The 22,386-nt window shown below is 39.0% G+C and overlaps 2 protein-coding genes across 3 annotated transcripts; one reads left to right on the top strand and one right to left on the bottom strand.

Moving 5' to 3' along the window:
* Positions 1–783: 783 nt before the first annotated feature.
* Positions 784–9,421, bottom strand: mettl21a (methyltransferase 21A, HSPA lysine). 2 transcript variants are annotated; one of them, XM_079806973.1, is made up of 4 exons: positions 9,266–9,421; positions 8,956–9,108; positions 1,824–1,935; positions 784–1,743 (listed from the first exon to the last, which is right to left on the bottom strand). In XM_079806973.1, the coding sequence occupies exons 2-4, from the start codon at positions 9,100–9,102 to the stop codon at positions 1,346–1,348; spliced, it is 657 nt and encodes a 218-aa protein (XP_079663099.1). In that variant the 5' UTR covers positions 9,103–9,108; positions 9,266–9,421; the 3' UTR covers positions 784–1,345. The 2 variants fall into 2 exon arrangements, with proteins under 2 accessions (XP_079663099.1, XP_079663098.1); XM_079806972.1 differs by having other exon boundaries at positions 9,270–9,396.
* Positions 9,422–12,223: 2,802 nt separating this feature from the next.
* On the top strand, positions 12,224–19,182 carry LOC307120767 (SLAM family member 9-like). The gene is made up of 4 exons (XM_079807940.1): positions 12,224–12,343; positions 12,884–13,171; positions 17,942–18,235; positions 18,340–19,182. The coding sequence occupies exons 1-4, from the start codon at positions 12,298–12,300 to the stop codon at positions 18,468–18,470; spliced, it is 759 nt and encodes a 252-aa protein (XP_079664066.1). The 5' UTR covers positions 12,224–12,297; the 3' UTR covers positions 18,471–19,182.
* Positions 19,183–22,386: the final 3,204 nt, after the last annotated feature.

Raw genomic sequence — 22,386 nt, 5'->3', positions numbered from 1 at the left:
ATGCACTTTTATGATGGGTGGATGCACTTTTATGATGGACAGATGCACTTTTATGATGGACAGATGCACTTTTATGATGGACAGATGCATTTTTATGATGGACAGATGCACTTTTATGATGGATAGATGCACTTTTATGATGGACAGATGCATTTTTATGATGGACAGATGCACTTTTATGATGGATAGATGCACTTTTATGATGGATAGATGCACTTTTATGATGGACAGATGCATTTTTATGATGGACAGATGCACTTTTATGATGGATAGATGCACTTTTATGATGGACAAATGCACTTTTATGATGGACAGATGCACTTTTATGATGGATAGATGCACTTTTATGATGGACAGATGCACTTTTATGATGGACAGATGCACTTTTATGATGGATAGATGCACTTTTATGATGGACAGATGCACTTTTATGATGGATAGATGCACTTTTATGATGGGCAGATGCACTTTTATGATGGACAGATGCACTTTTATGATGGACAGATGCACTTTTATGATGGACAGATGCACTTTTATGATGGACAGATGCACTTTTATGATGGATAGATGCACTTTTATGATGGACAGATGCACTTTTATGATGGATAGATGCACTTTTATGATGGACAGATGCACTTTTATGATGGATAGATGCACTTTTATGATGGACAGATGCACTTTTATGATGGATAGATGCACTTTTATGATGGACAAATGCACTTTTATGATGGGCAGATGCACTTTTATGATGGGCAGATGCACTTTTATGATGGACAGATGCACTTTTATGATGGACAAATGCACTTTTATGATGGACAGATGCACTTTTATGATGGATGGATGCACTTTTATGATGGACAGATGCACTTTTATGATGGATAGATGCACTTTTATGATGGGCAGATGCACTTTTATGATGGACAGATGCACTTTTATGATGGACAGATGCACTTTTATGATGATAGATGCACTTTTATGATGGACAGATGCACTTTTATGATGGACAGATGCACTTTTATGATGGACAGATGCATTTTTATGATGGACAGATGCACTTTTATGATGGACAAATGCACTTTTATGATGGACAGATGCACTTTTATGATGGATAGATGCACTTTTATGGATTTCAAAAATGACCCAACAGTCACTGCCATTATAAAGCTTGGATTAGCCAGGATTGTTTTAATATAACTTGATTTTGTTCGTCTGAAAGAAGAATGTCATACACACCTCGGATGACTTGAGGGTGAGAAAATCATGGGCTAATTTTCATTTTTGGGCGAAGTAGCGCTTTAATATGCTTTGAATTACAAACAGGAAGCTCTACTGAAAGTACCAGCTCTTACAGTTCGGTGTTACTCGTGTTCTTCACAGCTCTGTAAATGTGAATGTCCCTCTGAGAGTCATAATGGACCTCTTGCACGGAGAACCTCAGCCGCAGCTCCGTCAGGAAGCGCTCATCCCGCTCATATCGGATCCGGCAGGACAACAGCACCAGCGTGTTCTCCGAGCTCAGGTGTTCCAGAGTCCGCAGGAGGGCGGGAAACGTCTCCTCCAGGTACACAATGTCGGCTCCCAGGATCAGATCGAAGCTTCCTGCGGGATACACATCTAGATTCTCACCCCAGGTCAGTTCAGACACGTGTGCCGCCCCCTGCTGGCTGGGAGGAACGTTTTCTCGCACATTTGCGGTCAGAAATTCCAAGGCGGGTTCTCGGTCTGTAATGGTCACATTGGCTCCTGCAAGACAGAAATATTCTGAGTGAAATCATTCATAAAAAGAGAAATATACAGTCCGGGAAAGTATCATCGATTCTTACCAAGCAGAGCAGCTACAATGCCCACCAAACCTGTGCCGGCTCCAAGCTCAATAGCTTTCCTTCCTTTCAGTTCCACGTTTCCCATCTCCAGGAACATGCAGAGCACAACCGCCTGGAAAATAGACTAATTTAGACTGATTAACCCAAGTTCAGACAACTCGGAGTATGTTCCCGGTTAAGGACAACTCCGGTGAAAAAGGAACCTAGGGGTAATTATCACATGGTTACCGAGTAGATCGTTCTCTGGGATGCGTTTTCATGAAAATCGAATGTAAAGAGTTTTATCTCCAAACACAGATTAGCTTATAACGCTAGTATATGGGGCATAGAATAAGTCAAATTAAATCGCTAGTTAACACCACTAACAAGGCTCAAAATAGCCTCACACTAACACGGGAGCATAATGAGGGTCCCTATATGCGAAACGAAGCATTGAGAACTTTGTAAGAGTACACAGTAGTTTAATAAGAAGATACTTTAAGGCCTGTACACACCGGGATGAATATCGCGCGCGCTTATCGCCAGCGTTTTTCGTGCCGTTTTTCGGCGCGTCTTGAGTGTTCACACCCAAGCGATTTTCACTGGCGCTGCGCCGAGTGAACGTGCACATTCAGTAGATGCGCTCCCGGTACACAAGATGGTGCTGCGGCACTTTACGCCTCTGACACTCGCTTGTCACACAGAAGAAGAAGAGAGACAGTATTTACGTGCTTGCCAAAACCACAGACATATTATGTCTATGGCAAAACCATGCACACACTTTTTGCTAACTGGCAAGCAGCATTAGCAGTTCATCTTCTTCTTTGTCTACTTACTACTTCTTCGTCGTATCAATGTGTGCTCGGCAAGAGCGTTTTGTGCTCGAGCGCCACCAAGTCGTGTTTTACTGTCACTTCAGCAGCTCCAGGCACGTGAACAAAAGCGCTGATCTCATTGGGTGGCCAGTTTTTTACGCGCCGCGTCAAAATAAAAAAACGAACCCGAGGCGTTTTTTTAAAAATGACGCTTTTACGCCTGGCGTTTTGCGTGTCGGTGTGAACACTCACATTGGCGCCCATTGTTTAGTCACGAGGCGTTAAACGTCGGCAATAAACGCGTGCGAAAATCGTCCCGGTGTGAACAGGCCTTTATAAAGACAGTACATTACACGTATACAGACAGGAGCCATCTTGGAAAACGGTTGAATAATCCGCCATCTCTTTAGTGTGTGTCCTTTGGAAGCACTAGTCTCTGTTGCGTTCAGTTTTTTTAAAAATTCTTTTTATTTATTTATTTTCTCTGTTGTGTAAGGTGGAAAATAATCAAATATATTAGAAATAGAACAAAATCATCTGCTTTGCTGTTAGCAGCCATCGTCGTGATCAAGATATTTGAAATTGACTTAACCCTTAACGCCATCAGAGGGACAAGTTGGAGTTAGGAGAACAAAAGAATGGCTGGATCATAGATATCCATAATAAAGGCTAGATGTCTCGTCCGCGCTGCTGGCCAATGGAGGTCGAGTCCGCACCTGGCGGCCATCTTGTCACAGTCAGCTCGCTCACTCCTAACATTGTGTTTTAATGGTGCTTGCACTTTTTAAATCACTTGCTCAATTTTCTACCGATTTTCAAACTGTTTGGTTTGTTATAAACGTCAGAGATGTAGTTATGACACAGCATACTTATGAATAATAATTCATAATTTGTTCACACATCCAGAATTATAGCCACGTTAATAACGTTTACAAGAAACCAAACCATTTGTAAATCCGTCCAGATTTCAGCGCGATAAGAGTATTTGTGTTCATGCAGATCATTAGGTACCACAGAGCCCTGTGACAAGATGGCCGCCGGTGATGACGGTAGAGACTCCGCCGTAAGACATCTAGCCTTTATTATGGATATCTATGGGCTGGATGGCCAAATGGTCCACACCTTTGATACAATGGGGGAAGTTTTGTCTGATTGGTTACTTTCAAACGTCTTACGGTTTGGTCTGATTGGTCAGTTTTGAAAGAGTCAGATTTGAGTTTGGTGACATTAGGGAAAAGGATAAAAGAAGATTTCAACTCTAGCTCGCTCTCTTTGGATTCTCTGGCTTTCTCTGGAGAGAGCTGCTCTTTAGCTCTCTCTCTCTTTTTCTCTCTCTCTATCTCACAGGTAGGGTTGGGTATCGTTTGGGTTTTTTTCGATTCCGGTGCCAAACCGATACTTTTAAAACGGTTCCGGTGCCTAAACGGTGCCTGAACCGATACTTTTTTTTTTTTTAAAGGCCACCAAACGAGGTGGATGACATTAAATGGCTTTTTACTTATTTATTTATTATTTAAATTGAACCATTTATTAAAAGTTTAATGTATACTTAAATGTATGAATATAAATAAATACAAAACACAATTTACTTATTTACAAATTATAATTGACATATTTACAAATTCACAGTAAAACCTAAGCCACCCAACTACAACAAGCCTAATATAACTCTAAATAACAGTTACAGTAATAACAGCAGTCGTCTGTATTCTTGCTCTGCTACAAACCAGCTTCGAGCTTCAGCTTTATTTTGAAATATGATCATATTCTCTAAATATTTTTGAACGCATCCCCTTAAAGTTTCCATGGCGACGCGTCATGTTTCTCACATGACACAGCTCAGCTGTATCGGGTTTATTTCGTTTTTTCTTTTTATTCAAAATATTAACAAACTTCTTAACTGTGTCACGAACTATCTGATGTTCAAATGTGTGAGTGAATGTGTGTTAGTTGATCTATAAAGCGCAATGGGCGGCGCCATGTTAGTTTGCGCCTCAGAATCGGATCTGTCGGATTTACAACACTTGAGTTCATTCTCGTCTCACGAAATACATGAAAGTAAGTGACCAGTGAACTGGAAGAAGAATAGAGTAAACTATATAGTTACTATATAATGTGCATTTATCTGATGTGAATAAAACACATAACGTTAGTCAAATTATAACCGTCTGAAAGGATTGTCATAGCCGCTTTCATAGACATCAGTGTGTGTTTTTTGCTAGTACTTATGAACATTTAAATGTCTGAAACCTGAAATAAACATGATGTCGTTGAAAACACTGAATAGTTGTCATGAGATGTGGTTGAAAACACTGAATAGTTGTCATGAGTTGTGGTTGAAAACACTGAATAGTTGTCATGAGATGTGGTTGAAAACACTGAATAGTTGTCATGAGATGTGGTTGAAAACACTGAATAGTTGTCATGAGATGTGGTTGAAAACACTGAATAGTTGTCATGAGATGTGGTTGAAAACACTGAATAGTTGTCATGAGATGTGGTTGAAAACACTGAATAGTTGTCATGAGATGTGGTTGAAAACACTGAATAGTGGTCATGAGATGTGGTTGAAAACACTGAATAGTTGTCATGAGATGTGGTTGAAAACACTGAATAGTTGTCATGAGATGTGGTTGAAAACACTGAATAGTTGTCATTAGATGTGGTTGAAAACACTGAATAGTTGTCATGAGATGTGGTTGAAAACACTGAATAGTTGTCATGAGTTGTGATGTGACGAGCGCTGAGCGTCTGTCTCTGGCTCAGCCAAAGCGCGAAAGCACGTTTGAATTTTGGCACCGAAATGAGGAACCGAAATCTGCGTTCTGATTCAGTCCGGTACATACCGGTTATATAAGTACCGGTGCCATATTGGAACCGGATTTCGGTACCCAACCCTACTCACAGGTAACATTTTAGGCAGAGGCCTACGGAGTAGAATTAAGGGTTTATGTTTACATCTATTTGAAACTATTTTAAGTGTAACCATAATTAGAATTTGTGTTTCCTTTTAAAAGAGATTTCTGTCTATGATGTAATTGACATTTTACATTTACTTGATTGTTAATAAATTGTTAAATTTTGATCCTTTCTGAATTAATCTGTAATTATTAACTATCTCCAATGTGGGACGGTATAATTGCAACAAAGGGTTAAAACGGAACGATTAAATGTGTGATTAACTATCAAATATAAATGATCAAACAACTGGTTGGCATTCTCTTCTAAATGCGACAACTATGATAAATGGAGTCAGATAAAGAATATTATAATTAAATCCATGTTTCCAGCTGAAACACTGAACGCGCGTGCGGCCGATCCTTGGAGCGAATTCATGCGGTCTTACTGTTTTCCAAGATGGCTCCTGTCTGTATACGCGTAATATTCTGTCTTTATAAAGCATCTTCTTATTAAACTGTTTGTACTCTTACAAAGTTCTCAATGCTTCGTTTCGCATATAGGGACCCTCATTATGCTCCAGTGTTAGTGTGAGGCTATTTTGAGCCTTGTTAGTGGTATTAACTAGCGATTTAATTTCACTTATTCTGTGCCCCATATACTAGCGTTATAAGCTAATCTGTTTTTAGAGATAAAACTCTTTACATTCGCATCCCAGAGAACGATCTACTCGGTAACCATGTGTTAATTTCCCCTAGGTTCATTTTTCACTGGAGCTGTCTTTAACACACAAGACATTCTCAACAGCGCGACGAATCGATGATTATGGAAACAGACGCTAAGAAAGAGCGCGCCATTCTACTTCCTTCTTTTGTTTAATGGCGATTTACATTATTTACCTAATTAAAGCACATTTGGTGGTTGTGCAATCATTTTTTCAATCTTTACGTGTTAAAGGAACACGCCACTATTTTTGAAAATAGGCTCATTTTCCGACTCCCCTAGAGTTAAACAGTTGAGTTTAACCGTTTTCGAATCCACTCAGCCGATCTCCGGGTCTGCACTTTTAGCATAGCTTAGCATAGATCATTGAATCTGATTAGACCGTTAGCATCTTGCTTGATACGATATTACGCAGCGCCTAAAAATAGTTCCCAGCGCTCTCTCTGTTGTCACGTTGGTAATGTTGACTGAAGTTAGCCTATTTTCAGGCGCTGTGTAATATCATTGCGCCGCTGCACTCATGGGGCGGCTCACAGCTCTTGATTATTACGCAGGAATGTGAGTATAGTTCCTGCCATATCGGCCTAGAAAATCACAACTTCTCATTTTCCGTCGGTCTTAGTACACGATGGAACTACAGAAGAGTCGAGTTTTAAATAGGAGAAATATCCAAACTCTTTGGTTATTTTTGAGCGAGATGCTAACGGTCTAATCAGATTCAATGATCTATGCTAAGCTATGCTAAAAGTGCAGACCCGGAGAAAACGGTAAAACTCAACTGTTTAACTCTAGGGGAGTCGGAAAATGAGTCAAAAATAGTGGCGTGTTCCTTTAATAAGTAGTCTTTATTCACTGAAAATAAGGATTATATTGTTTGTTTTGATGCTAATTAATTGAATGCAGATCCATGTGTGAGATAACAATAACATAAATAATAAAAATATATTTGAATTGAATTAACATTTACCTTGTTATAATAGTGATTTAGAATTAATATATAATATTGTATATTATATAACTATATAACAAAATTGGTTATATTAATATAACTACATTAATAGGGGTGTAACGATATATCGCGATATAAAAACGTGACGATATGTATCGTTGATGGAAACGATATGATACGCGATATAGAGTTGTTTTATCCAAGGCTCCTCTTGCTGTAGTCGGCCTATTTATAAGGTATAATTCACCCAAACACACATTTACAAATGTACCACAAATGTAAACTCTGTCGTTTTTCGTTTAACTTCCAAACACAAATGAATATATTCTTTATGAAACCTGAGGGATTAAATGTGATCAGATCACATTTAGTTTTAGTAGTGTGATTATTCAAAGCATTTTAGATGGTTTATTCTTATGTGTATAGTGCGTTAATAGCGGGAGAGGCGGGATATAGCGAGCACCGGGAGAGAATGAAAGCGCGAGTAATGCGTGATGGACAAAAAAAAAAAAGTTTCAGTGACATTATTGCATTAAACGACTATATATAATGTTGAATATAATGTATAATAATGCAATGGGGGAATATTTGTGGGTCCTGATAATACACTAATAATAATAATAATAATATTTTAATAAAAATTAAAATAAAAAAAACCCTCTTCTTTATTTTGGCTTAAAATATCGGGATAAATAGTCGGAAACATTTGGGATATTGTAAGTACTCAACTGAACAAAATATATAACACTGGCCTAGTGGTGTTTGGAAATTTTACTGAAAAAGTCAAATTTAAGACTTTTTGAGACCATTATGAATGAAATTTAAGACCTATAAAAGGAAATGCAGTCACAAAATTACTTGCAAAGTAAATTAACTAGGGCTGTCAAAAGATTAATCGCGATTAATCGCATTCAAAATAAAAGTTTGTGTTTACATAATATATGTGTGTGTACTCTGTTAATTATTATTTATATATAAATAAATACACACACATTCATGTATATATTTAAGAAATATTTGAATGTATTTACTGTATATACATTTATATAATCTATAATATATATAAATATAAATGTTTTATATATAAAAAATTATATTTTTTTCTTAAATATATACATGCTTGTGTGTGTATTTATATATAAATAATAAAGTACACACACATATATTATGTAAACACAAACTTTTATTTTGGATGCGATTAATCGCGATTAATCTTTTGACAGCCCTAAAATTAATTCATTCAAATTGAACAAATCAATAAACTTGCACTTCCTTATAGCGCAATCCCACCATGATTTTTGAGATAAAAATGACTGAATTTCTGATAATTTCCAGAAATTCGCAAAAACTGGAGGACTATTAGCTGAAGAATAAAATCCGTTTTATGTTTCTGTGGTACAATCTGAAACAACAGACTCCAATAACACGAAAGCTGATTGGCTGCAATATAAGCTGCATGTTGGTCTCATTTGTAGTCGTAATACAGCAAATTATATTTGGACTAGCGAAAGAAAGAACATATATAAAATAAAAAATAAAAACGTAGAAGTAGCGTTACATGGACGTAGGAAAATTAAGACCGGTTTAAAATTATTTAAGACCTAAAACAGACTTTTTAAGGCCTAAAATTTAGATTTTGATATTCTAGACTTTTTTAGACTCAGCGGAAACCCTGTGAAAAAAATGTTACATAGTGCACCTTTAAGCCTTGTGCCACCTATCTTTCATATCTGTAACCCTCGAAGCATATGATGATTTTTGAACTTACAGCGTCCCAGACCACAGCAGCGACACCCAATCGCTTCCAGTCCTGGCTGAGTCTGATCCTGTGATTGGCCAGATTAAATTCGGCTGAAGTCTGGTGAAGCTTTGACAGAGCAGGCAGGACATTCTCATCATAGGGCACCAAAGCCATCCTGAGCTGATAAATACATCAAAACATACGAGTTTGCTAACAGTTACGTTTATATAAAGTATACTTCATACAGCTACTTCATCAAATAAAAGTCATTATAGAATATCTGACATATTTTTTAAATGTTATGTTGTATCTTTGTAGTAGGCATAATATACTGTACCTACTTATAAATCCAGCGAGTTGAAAATCGTTCGCCTATTTGTCAAAAACAGAGAGAAATCAAATACAAACTGTTAGTAAACAAGAGAGATTCAGCGATGTGTTGTTCGAGCGCTGTTACTTCTGACCGTCGTGACTCAGCAGCGCCATCTTGTGTAGGGGAGAGCGAGTCACAATCTAACGCTTTTAACCTTCTCAGCGCGTGTAAATCCACTTGGGCTATTTATTTTCCCCCCATATTCATTTCACACATGTCTAGTACAATTGTGTGGTTTTGTTTCATTAATACAGTGTATTATTTTTCCTTGATTTACCCCGAGAGAATGGAAGTGAAATGTGACAACATGCCCCGTAGGTGGGGTTCATTATAACATGAGCGTGTGACAGTTTAAAATGTTACCTGATATAATAAAACATATTTTGTCAATAAAATACAATTATTAACTTTTATAAATTAAATAATGGCATTTTTTAATCATTAAAAATATACTAATTTTTGAGTTTGACAATAAACACATCGGTTCAAAACATGATAATAATTAATAACTTCTGAACATTGACTCTCCGTCATTATTCACCTTTTTCTCATAGTTTCTCAATAGAATTTGTCTAGACACGTCTAGCGTGACCTTTCCAACGTGATTAGCCTACGTAATCAATGGCGCGCGCGGAGCAGCGCAAGATGAGCAATTTAGGTTAAAAAGAATTTACATTTTTATTTTTAGAAAATGTCCAATGGTTTGTCTAGATCAGTGTTTCGCAACCTTTTTTCAGTCATGGCACCCTTTGAAAATGTTCTCCATTGTGTGGCACCCCCTCGCATACGTTATGCTATGTGTGTAACGGTTTTGCTCACGGTTCGGTTTGTATCACGGTTTAAGGTTCACGGTTTCGGTACGGTTCAGTATTTGCTATGTTCAGGGAAAAAATAAAAATAAAGAAAATAATAAGAACAAATCATTTAAATACAAGCAGCAGCACAAATAAATAGAGCAAAGATACTAATAAAATAAACTATGCTTTTCAGGTATGTCTAACATTAGTTTTCAGGTACAGAAATGTATCAAATGTAAAATAACATTGCATATTTGAGTGCATAAATTAAAGATTAATCCTATTTAAACTTACAAAACCTATTCAATCAAGAGCAGTGAGTGATGTCCTTGTCTTTTGTTTTTTGACATTAAACAGACAGCAGTAAAGGCTACTGCCCCTTTAAGAACTAATGCTCGGATATGCGTCGTCTTTCTCGACTGTATAAAGTTAACTTAAGGCATATACAGACTATGTCTGCTAGGATACTCATCAAGATGGACATTGACATACTTTTTGCGTGAGTTTGTCCGTTCAAGAGCAAGTCCGTTGAAAGAGAACTCAATATTTGCGCGCTGTGAGACGTGTGCGCGCTCTCGGATGAGCGCACAGAGACACATTTTCTCACAGCGCGCGCGCGACTTCTCATTCGCGTCTTCTGGCTCTACACCCGGGTGATGACGGCGAAAATGACTGGTCATATTCGAACATACGGCAGCACTCGCATGCATTGAACAAAGTTTACAAAGAGAGAATTATTTGAAAAATATGAAGAAAAAAAAAATATTTGAAGGACTTTTACACGGCACCCCTGCTCTCGTCTAGATCAGACCCTAATCCTTGTCTGACGTTACTCTGTGCGTTCTCTCGCCGCTGCTCTGACACTTGTTCACACTGCAGTGAGAGTAAAGCGTTTCTGCAGAATAAAACCGCAAACCGAGGGGAACGCGGATATGATGTCATCGACAGGCCACGCCCTCACACGTCCCGGTTCCTCGGGTAAAATAGCATCTCACCATTTACAAATAGTTGGAAACATTTGGGATATTGCAAGTACTCGACTGAACAAAATATATAACACTGGCCTAGTGGTGTTTGGATATTTTACAAAAAAAATGTTTTACATAGTGCAGCTTTAATGTGCTTTTGGATTGTTCTGCAGACGAAACACTGCAAACATATCTAAACATATAAAAAAAAAAACGGACAATATAAGCTGTGGGAAAAAAAGTGACTGAGAAGCTTTATACAGGTTTGTTTTTACAGCGGATGCCATTGAAAACACCTGTCATTAGACCCTTTTCACATTTCCGGGTTTCTCCGATATCCCCACATGAAAAAATACTATAGTATATTATAGTAAAATTACTCTAGTAAATACTACAGTGTTTTTTACTATAGTAAATATACTACAGTAAATTAACAAAGTGTAGTAAGTACTATAATATACTACAATTTACTGTAGTATCTTTACTATAGTATGGTTCAAAAACACTATAGTATTTACTAGAGTAAGTTTTCTGTAATTTTACTATAATATACTATAGTATTTTTTCATGTGGGTCGGAAGTCGTCGTAGTTGTAGTTGTGAATGAGAGAATACATTAAATAATTTTTGTGTGCCCATTTGCTCACATAGCAAAAGAAAAACGCCACAATAGTGATTTCACAACTTCCAAAAAGAGGGAAAAAATAGAATGAGATTGATAACGGCAGTCAAAAGAGAGAAATATGCTAATTTTTCCCATAGACTGTGTTAGGAAAAACCCTCACAGCAGCGGTAACTTGTTTTTTGTAATTTGAGGCTAAAGTAATAAAACACAAAGTATTAGTGTTATAAATGTACATACATTTAAAAAAAAAATGAAAAAACAAAAAACGTTGCAGGATTTACGATATTGATGACCGTTAAAACGCGTCACCAGAGAAAGCTGCACTAACGGCTTTTACCAGCAGAGGCCAGCCGAATCATGCTAACTAACCAAACTTTCGATTAAAATGGAAGAAAATCCCACTGTACTGTCTTTACTCACTCTCCCTCTCATCAATCGCATTCACACGTTCACATATTCACACTTAATAAAAAGACACTATTTGGTTCCTTTTATGTAATATAACACGTGACTTGAGATTGAGGAACAGACTATAGTCAAATAAAGTACGACTGGAGGAGTTCTGACAGACGAGTTCCTTTATAAGACTTCCTCATACGGATGAAAAATGTTTTTTTGTGTATTTATCTCCTTGTATTTTTGGCATTTGGTTGGTGAGTTAAACATTTTTATGGCTTATTTTGGTAAAGTCAGATGATTTATGTTAACTGTAATTCATAGGTCATCCAATAGTCTAATTTACTCATCCCGTTTCCAAACCTGTGTGACATTTTTTCCTCTTTTTCTTCTTGTATATGAAAGTCAGTGAGGTCCAACGCTGTATTAGGCCCTTTTAGCTTTCACGGTAGCCTATGGTCAAAAACATTCTTCAAAATTGTAAATAAAGTCATACAGGCCCACATGAAAAAATACTATAGTATATTACAGTTTATTATAGTACAATTACAAATATAGTGTTTTTGAACCATGCTATAGTAAAGATACTACAGTAAATTGTAGTATATTATAGTATTTACTACACTTTGTTAATTTAATGTAGTATATTTACTATAGTACGGTTCAAAAACACTATAGTATTTACTAGAGTAATTTTACTAAAGTATTTTTTCATGTGGGGGTGAACATGGCCTACATACATTTTTGAGTGAACTGTCCCTTTAATCTTGTTATCCATGTTTTTTGTTCCGCTACAGATGGAGTAAATATAGCAGTGATGGAGGGAGATTCTGTCACTTTACACACTAATGATGCTGTCAGATATAAACAGTGGAGATTTGGACCTCAAGGTACTGTTATACTCATTCAGCTTAATGGGGGGACACCTGTTATTACATATTTTAATGACATGAGAGTCAGAGACAGACTACAGATCGACAATCAAACTGGATCTCTGACTATCAAGAACATCCAAACCACAGACACTGGACTTTATGAACTAATCATGCGGGAATCCAGGCTGTTATTCAATGTTACGGTCTATGGTGAGTACTTGAATTTGACATGCCCAATATGTTATGATATATGTTAAAAGAATATTAATTGACAGCAGAATATACATTTAAGATCATTCATAAGATTGACATGACTTTGCATTTCTTTCTTTGAGAGCTTGTGATAAACTGAAACTGAGGGTCTAAAAAAGCCCCCCAAAAATAAGAGAAAACACATTTATTAAAGGAACACTCCACTATTTTTGAATCCACTCAGCTGATCTCCGGGTCTGGCGGTAGCACTTTTAGCATAGCTTAGCATAGATCATTGAATCTGATTAGACCGTTAGCATCTCGCTCAAAAAAATGACCAAAGAGTTTAGATATTTTTCCTGTTAAAAACTCGACTCTTCTGTAGTTCCATCGTGTACTAAGACCGACGGAAAATGTGAAGTTGTGATTTTCTAGGCCGATATGGCAGGAACTATACTCTCATTCCTGCGTAATAATCAAGAGTTGTGAGCCGCCCCATGAGTGACTATTTTCAGGCGCTGCGTAATATCATTGCGCCGCTGCACAACTTTTTATTTTCCGTCGGTCTTAGTACACAACTATACACATCACAGCATGTAAATAGGAAAATGTTGGCGTTATTTTGTCACTTATTGAGCAGTAGGCTAGCTGGAGCCATTTACCTCCAGTCTTTGTGCTAAGCTAGGCTAGCTGGAGCCATTTACCTCCAGTCTTTGTGCTAAGCTAGGCTAGCTGGAGCCATTTACCTCCACGCTTTGTGCTAAGCTAGGCTAGCTGGAGCCATTTACCTACAGTCTTTGTGCTAAGCTAGGCTAGCGGTGGGTGCGTCAGACAGAGTTATGGCACGGACTACATTAGACCCCTGAAGGTGGTATCTGGCACCAAGATGTTAGCAGCAGATCCTTTAAGTCCTGTAAGTGGGGCCTCCATGGATCAGACTTGTTTGTTCAGCACATGGATGGCAGGACTCAAGGTTTCCCAGCAGAACATTGCCCAAAGCAGATAAAGTTTGTGAAGATCAGATTACAGAGGAAAAAAAGGGCCCAAAAGAAGTAAGATATTTGCAGAATACAAGAACAGGAACAAAAAGAAGAAGAACAACAACAAAATAAGAGCAAAAAATATACACTCACCTAAAGGATTATTAGGAACACCTGTTCAATTTCTCATTAATGCAATTATGTAATCAACCAATCACATGGCAGTTGCTTCAATGCATTTAGGGGTGTGGTCCTGGTCAAGACAATCTCCTGAACTCCAAACTGAATGTCGGAATCGGAAAGAAAGGGGATTTAAGCAATTTTGAGCGTGGCATGGTTGTTGGTGCCAGACAAGTATTTCACAATCTGCTCAGTTACTGGGATTTTCACGCCCAACCATTTCTAGGGTTTACAAAGAATGGTGTGAAAAGGGAAAAACATCCAGTATGCGGCAGTCCTGTGGGAGAAAATGCCTTGTTGATGCTCGAGGTCAGAGGAGAATGGGCCGACTGATTCAAGCTGATAGAAGAGACACTTTGACTGAAATAACCACTCGTTACAACCGAGGTCTGCAGCAAAGCATTTGTGAAGCCACAACACACACAACCTTGAGGCGGATGGGCTACAACAGCAGAAGACCCCACCGGGTACCACTCGTCTCCACTACAAATAGGAAGAAGAGGCGACAATTTGCACAAACTCACCAAAATTGGACAGTTGAAGACTGAAGGTCTGATGAGTCTGGATTTCTGTTGAGACATTCAGATGGTAGAGTCAGAATTTGGCGTAAACAGAATGAGAACATGGATCCATCATGCCTTGTTACCACTGTGCAGGCTGGTGGTGGTGGTGTAATGGTGTGGGGGATGTTTTCTTGGCACACTTTAGGCCCCTTAGTGCCAATTGGGCATCGTTTAAATGCCACGGCCTACCTGAGCGTTGTTTCTGACCATGTCCATCCCTTTATGAGCACCATGTCCCCATCCTCTGATGGCTACTTCCAGCAGGATAATGCACCGTCACAAAGCTCCAATCATTTCAAATTGGTTTCTTGAACATGACAATGAGTTCACTGGACTAAAATGGCCGCCACAGTCACCAGATCTCAACCCAATAGAGCATCTTTGGGATGTGGTGGAACGGGAGCTTCGTGCCCTGGATGTGCATCCCACAAATCTCCATCAACTGCAAGATGCTCTCCTATCAATATGGGCCAACATTTCTAAAGAATGCTTTCAGCTTCTTGTTGAATCAATGCCACGTAGAATTAAGGCAGTTCTGAAGGCGAAAGGGTCAAACACAGTATTCATATGTGTTCCTAATAATACTTTAGGTGAGTGTATATGCAGGAAACTTACATCCTCCTAAACTAGTGTTTTAGTCTGATAAGAAAGGGTCAAACAGACTTATCCAGAATGTCAGGTGGTGTAACAGCTCGGTTGGCGTGACCAGTCAAACGCTAAAGCTGCAAAGATAGACGGAAATTGACAGACGAGATGTGGTTCTGACACCTTGAGAACAAAGACGGCGAAGCAAGCACTCTCCCTTATCTTACATCTTACACACACAGTTTCAGGAAACGCACGCCTAGTACGGCGGATTAATAATTCTGAGAAACATTATCACTCAGACAGTAGTTGGAATACGCCCAATATCTAACAAAACACAAGATATATCTCTTAATGTATATGAACATGTTAGCACATCACACATATTCCTGGAGAATATGGATATCAATCAAACAGAATGAAAGATAAACGTAAATGAGCAACAATCCTTGAATATATGTTGGAGGTTAATATACACTGAAAAACATTATTTTTTACTGCTTCTTCAAACTGCTTATTTAAAATTGCTATACATTTTGTCACAACTTAATTTGATTGTGTTCAATTCACTTAACCCCTTAACTTTCACCCCCCTTTTTGAGAATACGCATGAAAATGCACTCCAAACTTAAAGGGCTGTAATTCAAGAATGCTTTGGTCTCGTTTTAAAGAAGACACCCAGCAGATTATTGCTGAAGGGAAAGCATTTCAAAATATGAAAGTATGAAAAAGGTATGGAAGTTTACTCTAAAAAATAAAAAAAAAGGTTCTATATGGCACCAAAAATGGTTCTTGGCTCGTAATCCTAGGGGAACCTTTTTTAGTGCTATATAGCACCAATTTCGGTGCTTCAGCGGTTCTTCAGAGGTTCTACACTGGTTTTTCTTTGACTAAGGTGCTATATAGCACCTCTGAAGAACCGCTGAAGAACCACTGAAGCACCAAAATTGGTGCTATATGGCACTAAAAAAGGTTCCCCTATGATTACCAGCCAAGAACCATTTTTGGTGCCATATAGAACCTTTTCTTAGAATGTACTGTAAATGAAAAATACTGTATTTATATAAAATATAAATATATATATATATATTTTACATTTATATATATTTTTTACTATAAAATTACTATAAAATCAAAGCCATGTGTCTAACCAAGTTGTGTTCCAAATTTGAAGTTGATATCACAAAAATTAAAGTCCCCATGAGATTTTGTTTAGGCGCTGTACCAAAAATAGCCACCGGGTGTCAGCCACTTTCCATTGATTGATTTTGTGATGCAGTTTCCTGTAAATTTCCATCCACTTCCATCACAAAACAGTCACCAAATATGGACCCTTGAGACTCAAGACCTTTCCGACGATGTGTGTTTTGTCAAGATTGGAAAAGATCAAATACATTTTGTAATACGAAACATGACGCCGCCCACTAGGGGGAGGAGCCCGCTAGAAGAATTTAAAGTACCGTTTCCATGGTAAAGCAACGTCTGATTTCAAAATGGTTTCCACAGGATGAATTTTGAGTTCGTAAGCTTTCGAATGATACATAATTTATGATAATTACTAAAATATATGATACGAAAAAAAGGCGATTAAAAAAAGAGCGCCCGCGACGGTGACAGTTAGGGGTTAAATATAAGTCAAATTGAAGTTTACTTAATCCATTTGTGTTACATAAATTATTTGAATGATTTGTGTTGCATTAACTGAAACTGGGCGGGGCTTGTTAGTTCCCAGCATGCTTTGCATAGGGCTAAATCATATGCTGCGTCCTAATTCGCCTACTTATACTACGACCTAAAAGTATGTACTCTTTGTGTGACTTTTATCCGAGAGAAATGTAGTCGCACGTTGATCTGCCATTCGTGGGTCTTCAATGCGGAGACTCTCCTCATGTGTTTGCAGTTTAAATATAGTTAATGTCTAAATGTATCAGCACAAAAGTTCTCAACGCTGCTGCAGCTGAAATATAATGTGGATAATATTGAATAAATATATTTTCGTCAGGTTAAATACTGATAATGGATCACGCAAATTCCTTTATCGAAACCTCTACTTAACCGTTGGACTCGCACATCCGCCATATTTGTAGTTTTTTAACACTTTTTATCCACATTTGTAGTTCTAATCAAATCCTCGTCCAACTCGCAATGGGTTTGTGGGTAACATCAGCCGTTAGAGTGTGCGTCGATCTGTACTTCAGATTCTAAACAGAAATAGTAGACCATCCGGGTATCTTTGGGATACTCTTTTCAACGATTTGGGACATACTAATTTGATTTTCCAATACTATTTAGGACGGATAGTATGCGAATTGGGACGCAGCAATAGTCATAGCGCCACAGGAAGTGTGGCAAATACGTAGTCCTCCTATTTTTACATATTGAATGCATATTGCCCACCATGCTCTGTTTTCCTAACGCCACCGGGCGGCCCCTTTCATCGCTGCTTGCATTAATTTATTATTTTGTTTGATATTTTTTAGCTCGTCTGCCCATTCCTGTCATCACCGGAGACTCTTCAAACTGCTCATCATCATTAGGATCATCAAATTGTTCATTGGTGTGTTCAGCGGTGAATGTGAGTCATGTGACTCTCTCCTGGTACAAAGGAAACAGTGTATTGTCCAGCATCAGTGTGTCTGATCCCATCAGCAGCGTCTCTCTACCTCTGGAAGTGGAATATCAGGATAACAACATCTTTAATTGTGTGCTGAACAATCCCATCAGCAACCAGACCAGACATCTGGACATCAGTCAGATCTGCCACATGTGTGCAGGTACGTCTGCGGTAATACCGTTTTATAGAAATACCACAGACAAATGTTGTTGATGAGTAGGTGCAGGTTCTCAATAAATATAAAACCTCTTTTTCTGTCCTCAGACTCCGTCCAGTGTTGCGGTTTCACTGAAGCTGTGATTCGATTGGTCATCTCTGCTGTGGTGGGCGTGGCTACTTTTGCCATAGTGATTTATGACATCACATCCAGAAAAGATGAACAGAACAGTACCTGAATGATGGTCATGGAAAACCCCAAAATATCAGACAATTTGACAAATTCAGGAATATCTCGATGAAAAGTGGAAATTCGATTATACGTTTTTTTCCGTTGTAAATCTTTCCAAACTAAACATTGATCTTGTTTGGAGTAAAACTTGCTTTTGTTCATTTCAATGAATTAGTCAAAGGTTTCACAAAATGCTCTGAATGATTCACAAACACAACTTGGTCAAAAAGAGCAAAGATTATGATAAAGTCTCAATCAGCTTTTGCACAGGAATTGGTGCAATTGTTTTGCATATTTTGCTTATTCAAAAGCGTGACACTGTATATTAAAGGGGTCATGAACTGGCTTTTTTATACTGTTGTCTGAGGTCAACGTTCGTGTGGTTTTTACATTCAGAAATATCATAATGAATAAGTAATAGGCTATTTTCTGCCCTGGTTTTGTGGCTCTCTCATGGAACGCTCTGTTTTTATGAGCGTGCCGCACTGAAGACTTGGAAGTAAACGCCCACGGCTATGATTGGACAACAGTTTTGCATAATAATGAGTTTTGGCTCATTGTGAGGCATTGTTTTGAAAACTTCCAATGTGGAGAAACGACAACCGGAATGATTCACTTTATCAAACAAACACAATCATTTATCTCTCATCCACCCGTGATTAATATAAATATTATTTTTTATTACTTGGCCCGCCCGATTGGTGGATATATCCGCGAACCGTGCATCACTAACACACACACACACACACACACACACACACACACACACACACACACACACACACACACACACACACACACACACACACACACACACACACACACACACACACACACACACACACACACACACACACACACACACACACACACACACACACACACAAGCCAAGCACGTGCATTAACAAAATCCAGTTCAAAACTTCCGCAACATAATCAATAGATTTCAAACGATCTGTAACAATGCAATACTAACACAAATAAAAACATGTTTTACTCACATTAGTGTGTTGCTTCATTCCTGTCGAATCCAGAAGGCACAGCATTGTGTTTAAATCTCAATCTGTCTGCAAATCTCGACCTGTGTCTTGTTTACAAACGAATCCGCGGTTAAATGAAGCGTGCAACGTCTTCCCCACGTGAGCTGGATCTTCATAAAAATAAAGTTCAACCACACATTCCTAATATATGCTGCGTTCATACCAAATGCGAATTGAGTGTCAAAATCGTGTCTAGTTGGACGCTTGAACATTTTGAATCCATTCGTGCATCTACAGTGAATTGGACGCGCGTATAAATCGAGCCTTCAAGGCACTCCAGGATAAATATGTCATAAAACACCTCGGCCTCTTTTCATTTTCACCAAAAATATATATATTAAAATATTATATATTATATTAATAGCCACACAAATGTGGTCCGGGCAACACACTACATTATCTTCACTGCGTGTATATTTAAATATCCTAAAAAATAAAGTCATGAAACTTCTCTTTGCCCTCAGTCAAAACGATTTGGCAGACAACAACTAAATTCTCACCTGAAAAAGTCTTAAAACTACATTTTGTGACACGATAACAGTATTTTTAAATTATGCGGGGTTTCTCATCACGTCACTTTACCACGTGACAGCAGCGAGCAGGCTCCTGATTGGTTAACGCGGCGTGAAGTGACGCCAAAGTTCAGATTTTTCGTCAGACGCGATTTCGCTTGAAATGCGTGAATGCACAAAAAGCACCACTCGCGCATATCGCCGCAAGACGCTCAATTCTCGTAATTCGCGCAAACTGGACGTGCGAATGAGGTGGAATTGCGTCCATCGCGCCGCAGGACCTCCAGACGCGCGTCAACGCGCCGCAGGACCTCCAGACGCGCGTCAACGCGCCTTTCCATTGACTTAACATTGAAATCACTTGCTCCAGACGCTCTATTCACGTCTGGTGTGAACGCAGCATTAGAACCTGAAGGAAGCTCATGCAGCAACTGTGTTCTTCTACAACCAGGCACAGCGCGATATCTTGCTGTCTTCGGTGTTTATTGCTCGGTAGCGCGATCCGTTTAGCTCCACGAGTCGGTGGGCGGGGCTACAGAACCAGGCGTTCATATTTATCCGTTTCACCACACGCTGACGTCAAGGGTCGACATATTCTGAGATCAAGCGTTTTCTGGGCCTGGTGTCAATAAAAGCTTTTCTTTGACTAACAAGGAGGTTTTCAGCTCCGAAACTTACAGGATATTCTTAGGGTGTGTTCACACTTGTCATGTTTGGTTGGATTAAAACGAACCCTGGTGTGATTGCTGGGTTAGTGCGGTTCATTTGAACACATGTGAAGCTACCCTGGAGAACACCAAACAAGCGCAGCGAGACGCTAAAGAGACGGGTCTCAGTCCGCTTCCAAACCAACTCTGGTGCGGTTCCACTGATATATGAACGCAACACGGACCAAAGACATGTAAACCAACCCAAAACAGCACGTGATGTCACAAGATGCGACGCTAAAGTCAGCTGATTTGACGACGCGGAAAGATCGGTGTATCCAAAATGAGTAGAGGGCAAACGTGGAGCAGCGAGGAGGTAAAGCCTCATCAATATATGCAGATCTGGAGGAAATCCTGCTGCGTTTCTGAATGTGTTGAACATTTGATGAGCTCTTCGTGAGTTCTCCACTGGTCAAAATAAAACCATATGTACACGCATAAAATTATGGCGTTTAATCAGCACACAGCATTGTTTCGAATGTTCAGCTCCGTCACGAAATATACGTCATAAAAGCCGACCAATCAGGTTGTGAGCGTATCCCTATGCCTTTGGTTCGGTAACTTTAGGTTCGCTGTTAAAAATGCCAGTGTGAACGCGAAGCGGACCAGGACTATATGTTTTGTTTTTGTTGTTTGATCCGGACCAAACTACAATTGTGAACGCAATTGGACATTTTTGGATAAAATGTATTTATTAAAGTCTGTTAAATGTTCGCCGGTTCCCGTCTCCTTCCCATAACAACGAACCTCATTACAGTTTGCTTGAAGAGTTTGCACCAAGACGACAAGGAGTAAAGGCCTTTGCACACGGAGTCCGAAATTCGTATGCGATGTTTTCGCACGTCAAAAAATAAATTCGACCTCACGTTATGTCAATCACGCTTGCACACTGCCTCCGAAACTTTCGTCCGTCATTTTCCGCGTTTTTCGCATCCGTTTTTCCCACCTACAGTGCTGATGCCCAACCTACAACTGCTGGTGTGTTAGTGTGTGTGTGTGTGTGTGTGTGTGTGTGTGTGTGTGTGTGTGTGTGTCTGTGTGTGTGTGTGTGTGTGTGTGTGTGTGTGTGTGTGTGTGTGTGTGTGTGTGTGTGTGTGTGTGTGTGTGTGTGTGTGTGTGTGTGTGTGTGTGTGTGTGTGTGTGCGTGTGTGTGTGTGTGTGTGCGCGCGGATCCTAGACGTACTGCCAGTCTCTGTTCAGGATTGGAAATTGGTGGTCTTCTTTTTAATATGTGGCTCCAGTATCGCTAGCAAAGCATCAAACGGAGCCACTGACATTCAACTTTGAATCGGTCTGGATAATCCCGCAGTTCCTTGATAAGGAGGTAGAAGACGGCATTTTGTGTTGTTTTGCGGGTTTTTTTCGTAACGCATTCATTAATACGCATCGGAGTCAGTGTGCAAGGTCTCTATGCGTGACGAATTTTTCGGATCACGAATACGAAAAAACGCATGCGAAAATTTCGGACTCAGTGTGCAAAGGCTTTAAGACATTATATATGAGAAGTATGTCGTTTTCAAAGTTACACGTTCACAAAAAGAGACAAAACCCTCAACGGTTTCATTTGCAGCCACATATTTATTGATCCAGCACAGGTGTGTTGGTGCTGTTGTGGTTGGGAAGGGACTGAAGGAGTGATGGATGGTTGGATTTCAGGTCGGACT

The sequence above is a fragment of the Gobio gobio genome, assembly GCF_949357685.1.
Source record: "Gobio gobio genome assembly, chromosome: 24".
NCBI classification, from domain to species: domain Eukaryota; kingdom Metazoa; phylum Chordata; class Actinopteri; order Cypriniformes; family Gobionidae; genus Gobio; species Gobio gobio.
Note: the sequence above shows the minus strand (reverse complement) of the source record. Positions and strands in the feature narration are given on the sequence as shown.